This window comes from Nelumbo lutea, chromosome 5 (assembly GCF_056320005.1).
Source record: "Nelumbo lutea isolate HS-2025 chromosome 5, American lotus-T2T, whole genome shotgun sequence".
Taxonomy (NCBI): domain Eukaryota; kingdom Viridiplantae; phylum Streptophyta; class Magnoliopsida; order Proteales; family Nelumbonaceae; genus Nelumbo; species Nelumbo lutea.
This window is the reverse complement of record NC_142688.1, coordinates 30,490,033-30,507,191: the sequence shown is the minus strand read 5'-3', so window position 1 is coordinate 30,507,191 and position 17,159 is coordinate 30,490,033. Positions and strand designations below refer to the sequence as shown.

Below are 17,159 nucleotides of genomic sequence, written 5' to 3'. Positions count from 1 at the left end.
CCGCACTTTTTATATGAAAGATCCCTTAATTGTGATCTTTTAAGCTTTGATACGCTGGTTAAGCACCATATCACAAGGCAGACGACCACTGGTTGTGAGAACAGGGATCAGTAGATTCAAGTCGTCTGTGTTCCCGCGAAAACGGCTAATCCCTGCAATGCTTTCACCCTCCTTCTTGTACATTCCTCAATTTCAACCACCCTGTTTGTTTCTTCCTCAACCATCCCAATCGTCAAAAGGGAGCAGGCAAGTTAGGATAAACCAGAAGAAGTACAAGAATCTCACAAAGTATCATTGTTTTTCTTGTAAAGATCGCTTGTTTTCGAACAGATTACAGAAAACCTGCCATGTTTCCCATTCCGCACAAAACCCAGACGCCGATTTATCTGATTCTGTGTCGAGGGATCTTGGCGTACTTGCTTCCTTGATTCAGTCGTCTTGTACTGTTAAAGAAATTAGAAGATTACATGCAATCGTTGTAAAATTTTTAGGGGCTCCTGTGACGTTTGTAGATAATAATTTGATTTCTAGCTATGCGAGAGTTGGTAAATTATTGGAGGCTCGTAAGGTGTTCGACAGAATGATGGAAAGAAATGTTATTTCATGGACTGCGATTCTTAATGGTTATTTGAGAGCTGGGTTCGACGAAGAAGCTTCACGGTTATTCATCGAGTTGGTTGAAAGTGGCATACAAGCTAACAGTAAAACATTTGTGTGTATATTGAACCTATGCAGTAGGAGATCAGATTTTGAGCTTGGAAGACAAATTCATGCTTGCATTCTAAAAGGGAATTGGAGTAACTTGATTGTTGATAGTGCCGTTGTTCACTTCTATGCCCAATGCTGTGATCTATCTTCTGCATTTCAAGCATTTGATCGAATGTTAGAGCACGATGTAGTTTGTTGGACCACAATCATAACGGCTTGTGCACAACATGGTCATGAAGAAGAGGCTTTTCATATGTTTGCAAAAATGCAATCTGAGGGTTTTATTCCAAATGAGTATACAGTGTGTAGTGTTCTGAAGGCATGTAGTGAAGTGGAGGATCTAAGTTTTGGGAGACAACTACATGGTGCTTTAGTTAAGAGTATGTTCAAGGATGAAGTTTTTGTAGGGACTTCTCTAGTTGGCATGTATGCAAAATGTGGGGAAGTTTTAGCATCTAGAAAAGTGTTCGATAGAATGAGGAAGAGAAATACTGTCACATGGACTTCCATGATAGCAGGCTATGCACAAAATGGACTTGGTGAAGAGGCCATAAGCCTTTTTCGAGTAATGAAGAGGCGAAATATATATGCAAATAAGTTGACCATCGCCAGCATCCTTAGGGCTTGTGGCTCAATTGGGGCCTTAACCACTGGAAAGGAAGTTCATACTCAGGTCTTGAAGAATTCCATCCAAAACAATATCTATGTAGGGAGCACCCTTGTCTGGTTCTACTGCAAATGTGCAGAGTTCATTTATGCTTCCAAAGTTCTTCAATCCATGCCTTTTAGGGATGTTGTGTCATGGACTGCAATAATCTCTGGTTATGCACATCGTGGATATGGTTTAGAGGCTCTGGAGTTCTTGAAAGAAATGCTGTGCGAAGGTGTTGTGCCAAACCCATTTACTTATTCATCAGCATTAAAAGCATGTGCCAATGTAAAAGCTCTTTTGCAAGGTAAATGGATTCACTCATCTGTTAACAAGACTTGCTCTTTGTCTAATGTGTTTGTGGGCAGTGCTTTAATTGATATGTATGCAAAATGTGGGTGTGTTTCTGAGGCAATTAAAGTTTTTGATAGCATGCCTGAACGGAATTTGGTGTCCTGGAAGGCAATGATTGTAGGGTATGCAAGAAATGGGCTTTGCCGAGAGGCTCTAAAGCTCATGTATCGGATGCAAGCAGAAGGAATTAAGGTGGATGACTACATCCTTACCACAGTTCTTATTGCATGTGGAGATGTTGAATTGGAACTAGAGTCCTCATCTGAACGTTGCCTTCAGCCAAATTGAACCTTTGTGTCATCCAAGCAAAAGATGGAATTCTGGGGATTGACAAAATGGTAGCTAGTCCATGTAGATCAATGTTACATTAGTTAATGTTGGGCTATGGATGGAGAATGACAAGAAAATATACAAGCCTGATTGAGAATAAGGCCTAGAAGTCCTTACAAGGAGTGAAATCAAATACATTCCAGTGTCCCAATCTGAGTATGAGAATGACAAATTGCTGGAAGCAGTCTCAGAGATGTATGAACTACCCGGCAGTTAAGAGAAATGTGCTTCCTCTATGATCTATGCTTTGTCAGATGCATGCATCTATGTTTATTTTAAGCAGGTTAGTTCCAAGAGATTCATATGGAATCTCAGTTGCTCAATATCTATCTCTTATGCATCCCAAAGGCATTCAGTAAGGTGGCAATCAGAGTGTCAAATGAAATGGGTACACTTCCCTGGCAGAACTTTCTGGTCTGATTTTTTGATTTACAGTCTGTAGTAAAAAGAAAAGATTGCTGTTGAAACCCAACTCACCGACCATTCATAAAAAAAAAAAAAAAAAAAGAAAACCCATCTCACCAACCGGAAGAAAATAGTCTCTATTTTGCTTAAATTATAATTTGGGCAGTTCACACCAATGAATTTCATTGACCATCATGTAATACTGTATGTCTTGGGTCTCCACCATACTTAATCAATGATATTCCTACAAAATGCAGATTCATTGGTTGAATGGATGGTATCCACGACCAAGGATTGTATTGCAAAAATGTTTGCCTTAGTTTTAGGGGGTGGTCAAAATACAATTCAACTTTCTCTTAATCTTTCACTTCTTTTATTCTGTGATTAGCTTTTTATTTTTTATGCAAATAATGCAAACATATCATTTTTAAAAGAACCTACCCTGAAGGTTGGATTACTTGTTTCAATAGCTCTTTTAGGTCTTTTTAATAACTTTCTTGGTCAAGAATAAACTTTTCAAGTAATATAACTGTATGTTTTCAATGCTTTTAGATAACTTTGTAGGGAGGAAAATGATGGATGAGTAGCCATAGGCCCTCATTTGATCCTCAACATGTTGGAAAATCCAGTGGTCATGATAAGCTACATGTTGATGGAAGATTGGTTATCTCTGTGCTTCAGCTTCACTTTCACACACAGCCAACATTCTTTTTTATTTTCTTTTTCCTATATTATTATTATCTATTTTCCATAAAAAGAAAAAAATATTTGGTTGCTTGTTTCCTTGAAAATGATTATGCATGGAGAAACCACTGTTATTGGATTACATCGGGTCCTATTTCCAGCTCTTATTAGGTCAACAGAAAGCCATTTGGCTTGGTTTAGGTTGGGTGATTAAGTGATGAGATCCCTGGTCAGTGAGACACTTGTCTCAAATCTCAATATGGAGGGGCTTGAATTAGTCTATTGAGTATCTTGCTCCCAAAGTGCATGCAAATCAGTTATGTTCCTCACCTTAAAAATAGGGAAATAAATGTTGGATTAAGCCATTATATAATGCCATCTCATATACTATATGATGTGTGTATGGGATAACAGACTGGGAAGGGCAAGTAACCTCCCATTGCGTTCAGCCCAATTTGGATTTGGTTGCTCTCTATTGTATACTGCTCTAGTAGACTGTATCACTGTATGTCTCGGATTCTTTATTTTGTTTCTTAGGTTAGAGTGCCCCAGCTTCAGTCATCCATCACAAGGAGCATCCAAATCTGATCGGGTTTGCAGAAAATTCTATTAGTTTCTAGGGTTATACAAGTCCATCTTACACATCAGCAAAGAAAAAAGAAAATTATCTAAAACCTCTTTGTCACTTTATTGACAACATCTAAAACTTCCCGATGTTTAGATACCTCCCTCTGAGAGCAGATTAACTGAACTTGATATAGCTGTTTTATGGGCTGTGGGACCAATCTTTTTGCTCCATACCAGCCATTAAGTGCATATGCCTCACAATTACTCAATCAAGTTCAGCTAATCTTTTCTCCTCCAAGGAACCCTGCAAGGTTTTGTAAATCATATACTTCATGACTCTCTCTTTCTCTCTCCTGCCAAAACAATGTTCCACCACTAATACTGTTTCATTAATTTTTTGTTGATCAGTTTATTCAAATCACACAAGCATGTTGAGTTGTCTAATAGTTGAAAAGATCTAAACTTGTATATAATAATATAAATCCGTCTTACACATCAGCAAAGAGGAGAGGAAACTATCTAAAACTTCCTGTAACTTAAAACTTCCCGACATTTAGATGAATCCGGATCTTCATTTTCTACCCACACTACCCACAAGACACGATAGCCATGCATTGGAAACATTTCATGAATGATAGCTTACAAGTACGGAAGATGTTCCTGATGTGTGGCTGCAATACCTTGTGGGTAGTAGATTCAAGCTCCTTTTAGATGCCCTTACGGTTTAAAGGTTTAAATCATATATTTCTCTCTCTCTCCTGCCCAAAAAAATGTTCCATAACTAATGCCATTCATCTATTTTTGTTGATCAATTTTATTCAAATCACATTTATAAGGATAAGAAAGCCATAAAGTACATTGACATGCTTAAATCAGGAGTGTCCATACAATGCACCACCACCTAAACATTGATATATCTTCATCTTCTTGTGACTTCAAGGGATCCCTCGTCTTTAAGTCAGTGGCATTTTGCTCATTTGTAAATTCACTTTCTTTTAAGGGTATTTTGTATACATTGAAATATACATGTCTGAACAATACACTGTTATGAGAGGTATAGTAAGTTCACTTTCTTTTATTTACCATCCGATTTAATACCATTATGAGGAGGCAGAGGATCTCCTGTCCACACCTACAGCTGCACATTAGGTTCATTTTGGATGTACCCGATCTGAGCGACTGTTAACAAATCTCAGTGGAGCCCGGATTTGCTACTTGTCATCCTGAGTATGCCTGTCTTTCATAATAATATGGATAAGCTGAAAGTGAATAATAAGTGATGGCTCATGGATGTTTTGTGGGATGTGGAACCAATGATAATACCCCATGTCAGCCATAAATGCTAAGTGAGAGATTGAGGTGGTGTCTTTGCTCTTTCTCAGAAAAACAGCAATGCAATGGTCGGGAGGTACTTGGTTTCATTGTCATTTTCGGAGAAAATGGTGTCATGTTGGAATCACATTTGTGACCATTCCTTACAACGTTTGGGCTTTGGAGAATGCAAAAAACGTCAAAATATCTGATGTGGCACCGATTTTTGAGAATCAATGCATGCATTTTTTGCCTTTTCAAGATTATCTGATGTGGCTCCAATGTGGCGTCGTTTTCTTGAAAAACGGCAATGAAACCAAACACCTCCTGAATGGTTGTGAGCCCATGTATTTTTTTATTGTGTGGGAGCTAATTTGTTCTCATTCCATTACATTATTGGTTTCAGAGTGTGGGCCCACGCATACGGAACACTGACATGTTTAGTAGTTCTGATTGGTTATGTGGGCGTTTATGCACAGCGTGGCCAGAAGCAGAGCCTGTGTCATCCGAGTGCCTCTTACGGGGTTAAAGTCGTGGAAGTTGAAGGCATTTCATTAAAGCTCAGTTTGAAAAGAGTGCAAATATAAATATGGTTTGCGCTCTACATAATTGTATTTGTATTCTTCCCAAGCTGGGCGTAAAGTGTGAGGGGCTCCTTGGTGCATTGCATGGTCCTTTTTTCCACCGAAGTGAAAGGGAGATTATAGATAATTTCCCAAAAATCATATGGACTAAAATAAGGCTCCAGCTTCCACGTGTGAGTTCTAAGAGTAACAGAAATATGTATTTATATAATTTCTTTCTTGTTTCTCCATTTTATATTGTCATTTGTAGGTGTGTTCATGCATGGTTCTGTTTAGTTCGATTTGAGAAAGATCTCAGATCAAACCGGTAAATACAGCTTGAGAAATTCTCAAGCCAAATCAAAACGTTTTTGTATAGAAACCAAATGGTTTGTTTTCTTATACGGTTTGGTCATTCTATCGGGCTTAATCCAATCAAATTGAAATATTAAGAAGCACCACCTGTTATTATCTTTTAATTACATTCACAATTTCTCAAACATAAACAGTTTCTTGGACATCAAATTACAATATAAAAATTGAAACAAGCAACACTAATGTATTAACTACTTAACAATTATGAAATGTCTAAATGTAAATGAATACATACATACATATACATTACAAATATAATTAAGTTTAGTTTAATTTATGGTTTAATTTCTGGAATTCAAAAAAGTGAACTAAACCAAATCATTTTTAAGGCCAGATCATACCAAATCGCCAATTTCATTTTGATTTGGTGCAGTTTGTTGGTCCATACCATATATTGAACACCTCTAGTTGTTTGGTTTTCTGAACCCTATCCATCTTGGATGGGACCAACTTGATGGAGCGCAATCCGGCCGGTCCTAACTGTCAACGATCTTGCCTCTGGCTAGAGCAAAAAGTGCCTGAAACGGGGAAGAAAACGAGTATCTCCGGGGGGAAATCCAGTGAGAGTGTTCCGAAGCTCAAGTTAGTATCTTCTCAAAGGCAAGATAATAAACCAGATTGCACAAAGTTATCACATACCTCTTCTTTGGGGGGGAAGATAGCCTTTTATAACCACTTCACGCACTCACTCCCAAGCTTCTGTCAGGTCGGGTATCATTACCTCTGCACTTCTACCAGTTCAGGTGTCATCACCTCTACTGGGGCAGACAACTGCCACTGCTCTCTTTGTCGGAGCCGTCTCTGTGACTGGAGATGGTGGTGGCAGGTGGCCGTTGAAGTGCGGCCGTCAAGTGTCAGATCCTAAGTCAATCAGGTCCGCCGCCTCAGGATACAAACTCCTTTGGTGTCAGATACGGTTGTTCAGTTCGGCGGCCTGGAGCCGAAGTGCTGGAGTGGTGTGCGAGGTGAAGTCTTGAGTTCGGGTAGAGGTGTGGCCCGAACTGCCCTAGGGCGGGCCAGTTCGGGTTGTTGCCCTTTGCGCTCCTCGTAAGGCTTGGGGTCAAAGGGAGAGTTCGGGCTCCTTTTGGGGAGCTCGTGCCTTGAGCGTACTGCCGTGCCGAGCTGTTGCTTCTGCCACATGTTGGGTGGTCAAGAGGTCGGGCCAAATCTTCCTTCATCAATTGCCCCCCACTCCTTGCGCTAAGGGGCTTGCCCTGGCGCAGGGAGTTTGCGAGGTGGCAGGTGGATTTGACCCGTACTTCGAACCGGTTTACTGATAGCGTGAAGTATGCGTTTGTCAGGAGATTTTTGGGTTTCTCGAGCGCCAAAAGGTCAGGGAACGCGCCAGTCCGTCTTTAAATGCTGGGAGACGTGACAGTGCGCGTTATTTCAAAATTTAAAAAACGTGCGACTGGGAGATGTGATAGCTATTTCAAATTTAAAAAAATGCGTCGCTGCTGCCTTCAACGCGGGGAGACGTGCGCCAACGCTGCTTCAGTTTCAAAAGACGTGCGGCCAGTCATGTCTCGGTCTTAGGAGGCATGCGGTCAGCTTGATCGTGGGTCGTTGGATTTGCCTCGATCAGAACCGTCAGTTTTCGGTCACTATGGGTATAAATAGTGGGGGACCCTCAGTCGCTTTCCATTGCCATTCTCCTGCGTTTGTTTCTTGAGCTCGCGTCCAAGTTCCAGCTCGCGTCCAAGTTTCTTAGCTCCCGTCCAAGTTTTTAGCTCACGTCAACCTTCCGTAGTCCGTTTGCTTTTTCCGGGTGAGTCAGTGCTTTCTTCCTGGTATTCTTTTCCTCCCGATGTCTAGCTCGGACAACTCAGACGGTTCTTCAAGGGGGTCAGATGCAGGTTCTACGAACCGAGCTGCAACCCCCGACAACCTTAGTGAACCTGAGGTAGAGCTCGAGGAAGAGTTCGAACCCGTAGGCCGAGTCGCTTTGGGTAGTTTGGCGTCCTCCTCCCGTCGAGGTCGGATGTTGGACAAGTTTGGGCCCTCAACCATGACGCCTGAGGGGCTTTACTCCCTTATCACTTAGTTTAACCTGCCTAGGGAGTATGCCTACTTTATACCCTCGGGCGACTTTCCTTGGGAACACGGTCCTGACGAGATCGTGATATTCTAGGAGCAGCTCGCCACTGGGTTGCGCCTACCTTTCCACCCCCTCATCGTCGAGGTTATGAACCATTTCGGGGTTACCGTTGGTCAACTCCACCCGAATTCTATCCAAAATTTGTTGGGACTATCTCCCTCTTCTACAAACATATTTTGCCTTTAGACCTTGAGATCTTTTCCTCCATTCTAATGGTTAAGAAGCAAGTGGGTCCCTTCCCGGACGTAGGTGGGCGTACTACCTATCTCCTCGCCCGGGTTTCAAGCTTTTACACGATCTTCCCAATAAGGTCCCAACGTGGAAACGAAACTACTTCGGGGTGCGAAGTGCAATGGGGTGGCCGTTCCAAACCGGGTGGGGGATGGCTGCCCCCGATGCCGGTGTTACGCTAGATAGGGAGACGACGAAGGGCCTCCGGGAATGGGCCCGGCTTGGGCTAAAATGCCACCATTATCTGACGGAGGCTAAGCTCATCCAGGCCGGTTTGAGTTCGGGTAGGTTCCTTGCTCAGAGGCTTGCCTTTTGTTTTGCTTTTCGTTCTTTTTGTTTTCCTGATGTCGAGCTCTTTGTGCAGGTGTGATGGAGGTAGAGAAGACTCGTGGTGGGAACCTGTTTCATGCCATGAAGAGGAGGAAGTGAGTTGCCAAACGGGCTCGTGCTGAATTGCCCCAAGACGCGGAGCCCGAGGTGCTAGGCTACCCACTAGCGGATCTGCCTAGGGAGCCCGAGATGGCCCCTCCTGTACAAGAAGCGACAGGGGCCCCTTACGCCGAGGCTGCTTATACGGGGGCTCCTCCTTACACTGAGACTGCCTATATGTGAATTGGGCCTTCAAGCTCGGGAGGCCAAGGCAAGTTTAGGAGCGTGTTGTTGCCGAACCATGCTCTTCAAAAAAGTAGGGAGGCCATTTACCCTAAGGAGGTCGCGGCTTGGACTGAGCTTCCTTTGAACCATATAGTCGAGCGTGCTGCCTCTCATGCCATGGTGGTAAGTCAGCGACTTCTTGTCGGACTCCTTGTCATTACCTTTCTCGCTGCTGCTCATTCTCGTTATTTTTTCTTTTTGGTAGGTGAACTCCTCCATCCATGCCTTAGCATCCCAAGCGGAGAGGAGCTCGAGGCGGGCACGAGCTGCCGAATAGGCTTTCCGCGCTACTGAAGCGTCTTCTCGCGTCGCCCAAGTGACTTCTTGTGCTGCACAGGCTAGGCTGGCGAGGTCTCAAAGAGACACCGAGGCCATGGGAGTGGTGGTGAAGCACATGGTGGACCTGAGGCTGGACTTGAAGCATCAGGTCGAATACCTTCAAGAGGATATTAGGGAGAGGACAAAGATCTTTTCTCAGGGCATCGAGGATGCCAAGAAGAAGGTCGTTGAAGACTATATCGCCTTGCCGCGCTTTGACGACCTGATGGTGGGCTCGTACAAAAGGGGTTTTAAACTGAGTCGGTGGATGATCAGGAATACGTACCCCGAGCTCGACATCAGTGCCATAACTACTTCGTGCATCACTCAGGAGATGGATGACGCGGCTGATGGTGAACCGGATTTCGAGGATGAGATAGGACCCTCAGGTATCATCGACGTGTCTTCAAAGGGTGAGGACTAAGATTTGTCGAACTACTGGAAATGAAGTTTTTTTTTTTGGAATGTAAACAGAGTGTTTTATAATGAAACGTTCTTTTGATTAAGTTGTCACCCTCTTTTTCCCGAACTGACTACATTGCCGAACTAACCATATGCTTCTGATGATGAGATGCCGAGGTCCTTGTTAGCTCGTTATCAGTTTGCCTTTGCGTGTCCATTAAGAGGTGACTAAGTCTTATGGTGCCGAGGTCCTTGTTAGCTTGTCATTCTAACCCTCAAGCTCTGATAGCGACTCCTAGTCCACTTCGCTTGGTAATTTATAGGTAGTATCGTCTTAAGTTAACGACATTCCATGCTCGGGGTACTTGTTTGCCCTCTAATGTTTCGAGCTCGTATGCTCCCCCGAATGCCCTCTTTACTTGGTAGGGCCCTTCCCAATTCGATCCAAGTTTGCCCACGCCGGGCTCGGGTGCCATGATCTTACGGAAAACTAGGTCGTCGATGCGAAAGTTTCGCTTTTTTATTGGCATTGTAGTATCGAGCTACTCTTTGTTGGTAAGCTGCGGTCCGGATGTACGCGAGGTCTCTTACCTCATCCAATAGGTCGAGGTTGGTATGTAGCTCACCTCCGTTTGTCTGATCGTCGTATGCTTCTAGTCGCAGTGTAGGTACTTCAATCTCCGCCTGGATTACCGCTTCGGTGCCGTAGGTGAGGTTAAAGGGGGTATCTCCCGTGGCAGTTTTTTTCCGTAGTTTGGTGAGCCCATAGAACACTTGGTAGCTCATCCGCCCACAATACTTTAGCTCGGTCTAGTCGTGCTTTCAGTCTGCGGAGGATAGCTCTGTTCATCACTTCCGTTTGACTGTTTGCCTGCGGGTGCGCGACCGATGTGAAGTTCTGCCGAATCCCCATATCTTGGCACCATTCCTGAAACTTGATGTCCTCGAACTACTTGCCATTGTCGGAGATCAGTACCCGAGGTGACCCGAAACGACATATTATGTTCTTCCAAAAGAAGTTCTGTACATTTCGGGCTGTAATTGTTGCAAGAGGTTCAACTTCTACCCACTTTGGGAAGTAATCTACCACCACCACTAGGAATTTCCTTCCACCTGTTGCTGGCAGGAATGGCCCTAGGAGGTCGATACCCCATTGCGCAAAGGGCCATGGACTGGTGAGGTACTTGAGGTTGGCGGCAGGCTGATGGTGGATATTGGCATGCTTCTGACACTTGTCGCATTTTCTGACGAGCTCGATGGCCTCTGCCTTCATCGTTGGCCAGTAGTACCCTTGTCGAAGTGCCTTATGGGTGAGGGTCCTGCCTCCCAAGTGTCCGCCGCACAGACCTTCATGAGTGTTGTGGAGTACGAGCTCAGCTTTGGCAGGTCGCAAGCAACGCAGGTAGGGGAGCGTGTAGGACTGTCGGTACAACCGTCTGTCTATTATGACATATTTGGCTGCCTGGCGCTGCACCCTTTTGGTTGCATTGCGGTCCGCAGGGAGGGTCCCATCTAGCAAGAAGCTCACGAGTGGGTCGATCCAGCTCGACTCTGCTTGATAGGAGCGACCTCCTCTGCCCCATTGAGAATGCTAGGTCGAGGTAAGTCCTCTATGTACACGATTCTCATGGTGTTGTGGCTGATGCTGGCTAACCGGGACAGGGCGTCAGCCTCAGTGTTCTTTGACCTCAGGATTTGCTTGATGAAGTGTGACTGGAAGTTGAGCAGAGCCTCCTTTACCTTTGCCAAGTAGGCGATCATAGTTAGCTCGCGTGCTTCGTATTCGCTCGTAACCTGGTTGACCACAAGCTGAGAATCGCTACAGATAACTATGTGTTTCGCTCTTACCTTTTGCGCTAGGGCTAGCCCGACTATCAATGCCTCATACTCTGCCTCGTTGTTGGATGCTGCGAACTCATAGCGTAACGCGCATTCCAATTTTGTACCACCCGGGCCGCGCAGGACTATTCCAGCCCCACTGCCCTGATGGTTTAGGAGCCATCTACGTGAAGGATCCATGGCTCCTCATCCCAGTTCGCGTTTGGCCTAACTAGGAGAGATGTCATCCTGGCTGCTACTTCACGGGGTTCAGACTCTATTGGCTGGGAGCTCTGGGCTCACCTGAACTGGGGATCTCGGGCTCAACCGGCCTAGGAACTTCGAGGCTGAATGTGCACTTGGCGATAAAATCTGCCAAGGCTTGGGCCTTAATAGTAATTCATGGCTTATACTAGAGGTCGTACTCGCTGAGCTCGATGGCCCAGTTCGTCAGCCGACCGGAAACCTCAGGCTTGAGTAAGACTTGCCTCAGAGGTTTGTCAGTCAAGACGATGACAGTGCGAGCCTGGAAATATGGGCGGAGTTTCCGAGCTGCAATTATCAATGCGTATGCCAACTTTTCTATCTGCGGGTATCTTGTCTCCGCTCCTTGCAAAATTTTACTAACATAATAGATGGGTCGTTGGACCCGATCTACTTCTTTTATTAGTACCGAATTGACCACCTCGTCGCTTGCCGAGAGGTACAGTTCTAAGACCTTGCCCTCCTCGGGCCTGGTTAAGACCGGCACACTAGCGAGGTAGTTCTTTAGCTCGTCGAACGCGAGCTGGCAGTCTCGGGTCCATTCGAACCCTTTGCCTTTAATTGCTTTAAAGAAAGGTAGGCAGTGGTCTACTGATTTGGACATGAAGCGGCTCAGAGCGGCTATGCAACCATTTAGCCTCTGAACCTCTTTTACCTTTCGGGGTGGTCTCATATCTAGGATGGCCTTTATCTTGTCTGGGTTGGCCTCAATATTGCGTCGGTTGACGATGTACCCTAGGAACTTACCCGAGGTGACTCCGAAGGCACATTTGTTTGGGTTTAGTTTCATGCTAAATTGACGCAGAATTTGGAAGACATAATCTAAGTCTTGTATTAATTCATGTGAAAACTGTGTCTTGACGACCATGTCGTCTACATAACATTCTATCTTCGTGCCAATTAAGGGCTGAAACAGCTTATTCACGAGTCTTTGGAAGGTCGCCCCGACATTCTTCAGTCCGAAGGGCATGACCTTGTAGCAGTACAGTCCGAAGGGCATGACCTTGTTATGAAGGTGGTTTTTTCCTCATCAGACTGGTCCATCCTGATTTGGTTGTAGCCCGAGTAGGCATCCAAGAAGCTTAGCAACTCATGTCCCGATGTCGTGTCCACTAGGCAGTCAATTCTAGGGAGGGGGAAGCAATCTTTCGGGCAGGCTCGGTTCAGGTCGGTGTAGTCGACGCACATGCGCCACTTGTCATTTGCCTTTTTTACTAGCACTGGGTTGGCTACCCAGCTCGGGTAGTGAACTTCCCTTATGAAATCTGTTGCGAGGAGCTTTTCGCCCTCCAACGTTCTGGGGCTAAGTTGCGTTTCTTCTATCTAATGGGTCTGACTATAGGGTTAGTATTAAGTTTGTGAGTTATAAGGCTGGGGTTAATACCGGGCATATCGGCCGCGGACCATACAAAAATATATAAATTTTGAAGTAAGAAACTTACCAGTTCGGATCGTAGAGGTTCCTGGACGGAAGCACCGATCTGTAGCATCTGAGCTGGGTCCGCATCTGAAGTTTGAATCGCGATCGTTTCTTCTGTGGGTGCAGCTCGTTCTTCACCTTGCTCTGTAGGCCGCTCCAGTTCGAGGTCGTCAGCCACCTTGGTTTTTCCCTTCAGGGTGGCAACATAGCACTTGCGGGACTCGAGCTGGTCGCCCCGCGCTACCCCCACACCGAAGTTTGTAGGAAACTTCATTGCCAAATAGTAGGTGGAGACCACTGCCCGTAGGACATGAGTGATTGGCCGCCCTATTATGGCATTGTATGGGGAGGGGGTCGCAACCACAAGGAAATCGTGGTTGAGTCTGACCGCACAGGGCCATGTGCTGACTTCCACTGGTATTGTTATTTTCCCGAGGGGCCTTACTTCCTCTCCGCTGAAGCCCACCAAAGGAGTGTTTGTGGGCTTCAGCTCGCTTCTCTGCAACTGAAGCTGGTCAAACGCCGACTTGAAGAGAATGTCTGTCGAGCTGCTTGAATCAACAAGCATGCACCTGACTTCGAAGTCGCTGATCCTTAGTTTGATGACAAGCGCATCATCGTGGGGGTAGTGGACCCCTTGCGCATCGTCTTCCGTGAAGAAAATCAGTTCCTTCGTCTTTGGCCTCTTTGGAGGGTTCTGTTCTTCTTGGGCAGCTTCGCGAACTGACGCCCAGGCCGCTTCCGAAGTGCAACCCGCTACTACCGAACCTCCCACTATCATGTGGATGGTTCCCCGAACAGGCCTCTCCTCCGGAGGCTGTCTTTGCGACGGTTCAGCCAACCTGCTGCTAGACTTGGGGGCATCCTTACCGTGCTCCCCTTGCCGATCTGTCTTATTATTATTATTATTATTATTGTTATGCTGTACAAAATTTCTCAAGTACCCGCGATGGATGAGTCCCTCTATCTCGTCCCGTAGATTATTATAATGTTCGGTACTATGACCGTGGTCTCTATGGAAACTACAGTACAAGTTTTTGTTCCTCTCGTTGGGGTTCCCTTTTAGGCGAGGTGGCCACTTTACGTACGGGGCATCTTTGATCATCATCAAGATCTCAGCCCACTTCGCGTTTAAGGGAGCTCGGAACGACTGGCTCGGCTTTGTCTCCCGAGTTGGATCTTTCCTCCTCCTGTCATCTGGGTTGGAGGGCTCGCCTTCCCTCTTCATTTTTTCGATCCCGCTCTCGGTTCTTTGGTTGATCTCTTCCTCTGTTCTCATGAATTTATCCGCGAGCTTGAGAAATTCAGCTATAGTCGCGGGCTGGCTAACTACCATGTGCCACTTGAACTCCTTTTGTGTCACCCCTCTCTTGGCTGCCGCAAGCTGCACCGTGGGGTCCAGTCGCGGTATCTGCAAGCACGCATCATTGAACCACTTGATGTAGCCTCGGATGGACTCTCCTTCTCTCTGGACTACTCCGAAGATGCTCTCCTCGGTTCTGGGGCACCGCTTGCTAGTAACGAAGTGCGCGGTTAAGACCTGCACGAATTGGGTCCAGCTTCTTATTGACCTGGGGGCCAGGTTCCTATACCAGGTGCGGGCCACCCCCTTGAAGGTGGTAGTGAAGGCCACACACATGCATGATTCACTGGCCCTTGCTAGGTGCATTTGGGGCTGGAAGGCATCGACGTGGTCGTTGGGGTCGAAGGACCCATCATACTTGTCTAAAGGGGGGAGTTTGAAATCTCTGGGCATGGGGACTGCAAGGAGTTCTGATGAGAGGGGGGAAGGGACTGAGAGAATAGGGACAGCTTTTACCTCGTCCGAGCTTGTCTCTTCTTTACCTCGGAGTTCGGGCAGGATGCGGGTGGTAGTTCGGTGACTCTACCGATGTCTTCGTTGCTGAGTGGGCCTGGTACTGACGCTGCTGGCTTCGGTGTTGCCGAGCTCGATGGGCCCGAATTGTTGGTAGTCTACCGCTAGGATGCTGAATCGGTTCTCCGTGGGCAGGAGCTCAGACTTGGAGTGCCGAGGTGCTGACTTGGCGGGCGAAGTTCTCGATCCACCGACAAGCTGCGAGGCAGGGGTGATTTTTCTTTCCCTCCGGCCAGGGGATGAGGTCTGGCTCTTGGAGGGGTTCTGAAGTTGGGAGGCTTCTCCTCGGTGATGGCATCTGCCCTGAGGGGAGGGCTTAACCGGCTTCGGAGCAGGGTGTCAAGGTGGAAGCTGTGGTTGGTTCAGAGGTAGCCGGGGGAATTGCTGTTGATAGTGATACTGAGAGATGTGGTGCAATACTTGGTGTTGCTGGAGCTGATGCTGCTAGAACTACTGCATTTGGGCTTGCATTGCACGCATGCATTGCATCAAGTCATCAAACTGGTTTTGGCTAGTCGCTAGGGGGACAACAGTTGGTTCGATAAAGGTTGTCTCAACAGGGAGAGGAAGGGGGACGTTCATGGTGGGAAGATTCACGGGCACCACTGTTTGTGGCGCATTCAGGCTGGGGATCCCATCCACCGGAAGGGGGATGGTGAACTGTTTGATGCACACCACGGGGACTTGAAGTTGTTCCCCGATGGCGTTCATCTCCATGCTACGTCCGACATTGCTGGAAGAAGCCATGGGTGTTGGGGTTTCTTGGAAAAAATGAGGGTTATGAGAGTTTTAGAGGGAGGCTTTTAAAAGCGTTTCCCACAGACGACGCCAATTGATGGAGCGCAATCCGACTAGTCCTAAATGTCAATGATCTTGCCTCTGGTTGGAGTAGAAGGTGCCTGAAATGGGGAAGAAAGCGAGTATCTCCGGGGATGAACCCGGTGAGAGTGCTCTAAAGCTCAAGTTAGTATCTTCTCAAAGGCAAGATAATAAACCAGATGGTGCAAAGTTATCACATACCTCTTCTTGGGGGAGGGGGGAAGAGAGCCTTTTATAACCACTTTGCGCACTCACTCCCAAGCTTCTGTCAAGTCGAGTATCATTACCTTTGCACTTCTGCCAGTTCGGGTGTCATCACCTCTGCTGGAGCAGACAACCGCCACTGCTCTCTTTGTCGAAGCTGTCTCTGTGATTGGAGGTGGCGGTGGCAGGTGGCTGTTGAAGTGCGGCTGTCAAGTGTCAGATCCTAAGTCAGTCAGGTGCACCGCCTCAGGATACAGACTCCTTTGGTGTCAGGTACGGTTGTTCAGTTCGACAGCCTAGAGCCGAAGTGCTGGAGTGGTGTGTGAGGTGAAGTTTTGAGTTCGGGTAGAGGTGTGGCCCGAACTGCCCTGGGGCGGGCCAGTTCGGGTTGTTGCCCTTTGCGCTCCTCATAAGGCTCGGGGTCAAAGGAAGAGTTCGGGCTCCTTTTGGGGAGCTCGGACCACTAGTTCCTCCTCTAGGAGCTCGCGCCTTGAGCATACTGCCGTGCCGAACTGTTGCTTCTGCCACGTGTTGGGTGGTCAAGAGGTCGGGCCAAATCTTCCTTCATCACAACCTATTGGGAGTTTTGTGCCCTCCAACTATGGTCAAGTTTGGGAGTGCTTATTGTGCTTAAAAACAAGTGCTTATTCTAATAAGCACTTATTACCTTTTGGTGAAAAAACACTTATTTTGAACAAGGGTAGTATAGGTATTTTTAAAATGATGTGACAAGCTAAGATAAGCCAAAAGCGAAATAAGTACTTAAAAATAAGCCCAAGATTTAGGCTACATTTGGCATTCCTTATTTAAGGACTTGTCTCCTTTTTTTCAATTAAAAATTCAGGTTCATAGGAGCATTTTAACTGAGAAAGGAGACAAGTCCTTAAAATAAGGAATGCCAAATGTAGCCTTAGGCTTCTCAAATAAGTGCTTATTGTTAGAATAAGCACTTATTTCAGGCTTATTTCCTAAACGCAAATAAGTGCTTATTGGTGTGGCCCCGACCCAAAATAAGTGCTTATTCAAATAAGCACTACGAAAAACATGATTAGTTGAGAGGCCCCAACCGCAATTATTTGTTTAAACGTGTTTAGTTGAGAGAGCCCAAG

General features: G+C 46.2%; 1 protein-coding gene across 1 annotated transcript; it reads left to right on the top strand.

Moving 5' to 3' along the window:
* Window positions 1–42: 42 nt before the first annotated feature.
* On the top strand, window positions 43–2,603 carry LOC148851398 (pentatricopeptide repeat-containing protein At4g18520, chloroplastic-like). The gene has a single exon (XM_088946425.1). The coding sequence runs from the start codon at window positions 158–160 to the stop codon at window positions 1,997–1,999; it is 1,842 nt and encodes a 613-aa protein (XP_088802551.1). The 5' UTR covers window positions 43–157; the 3' UTR covers window positions 2,000–2,603.
* The last annotated feature ends 14,556 nt before the right edge of the window (window positions 2,604–17,159 follow it).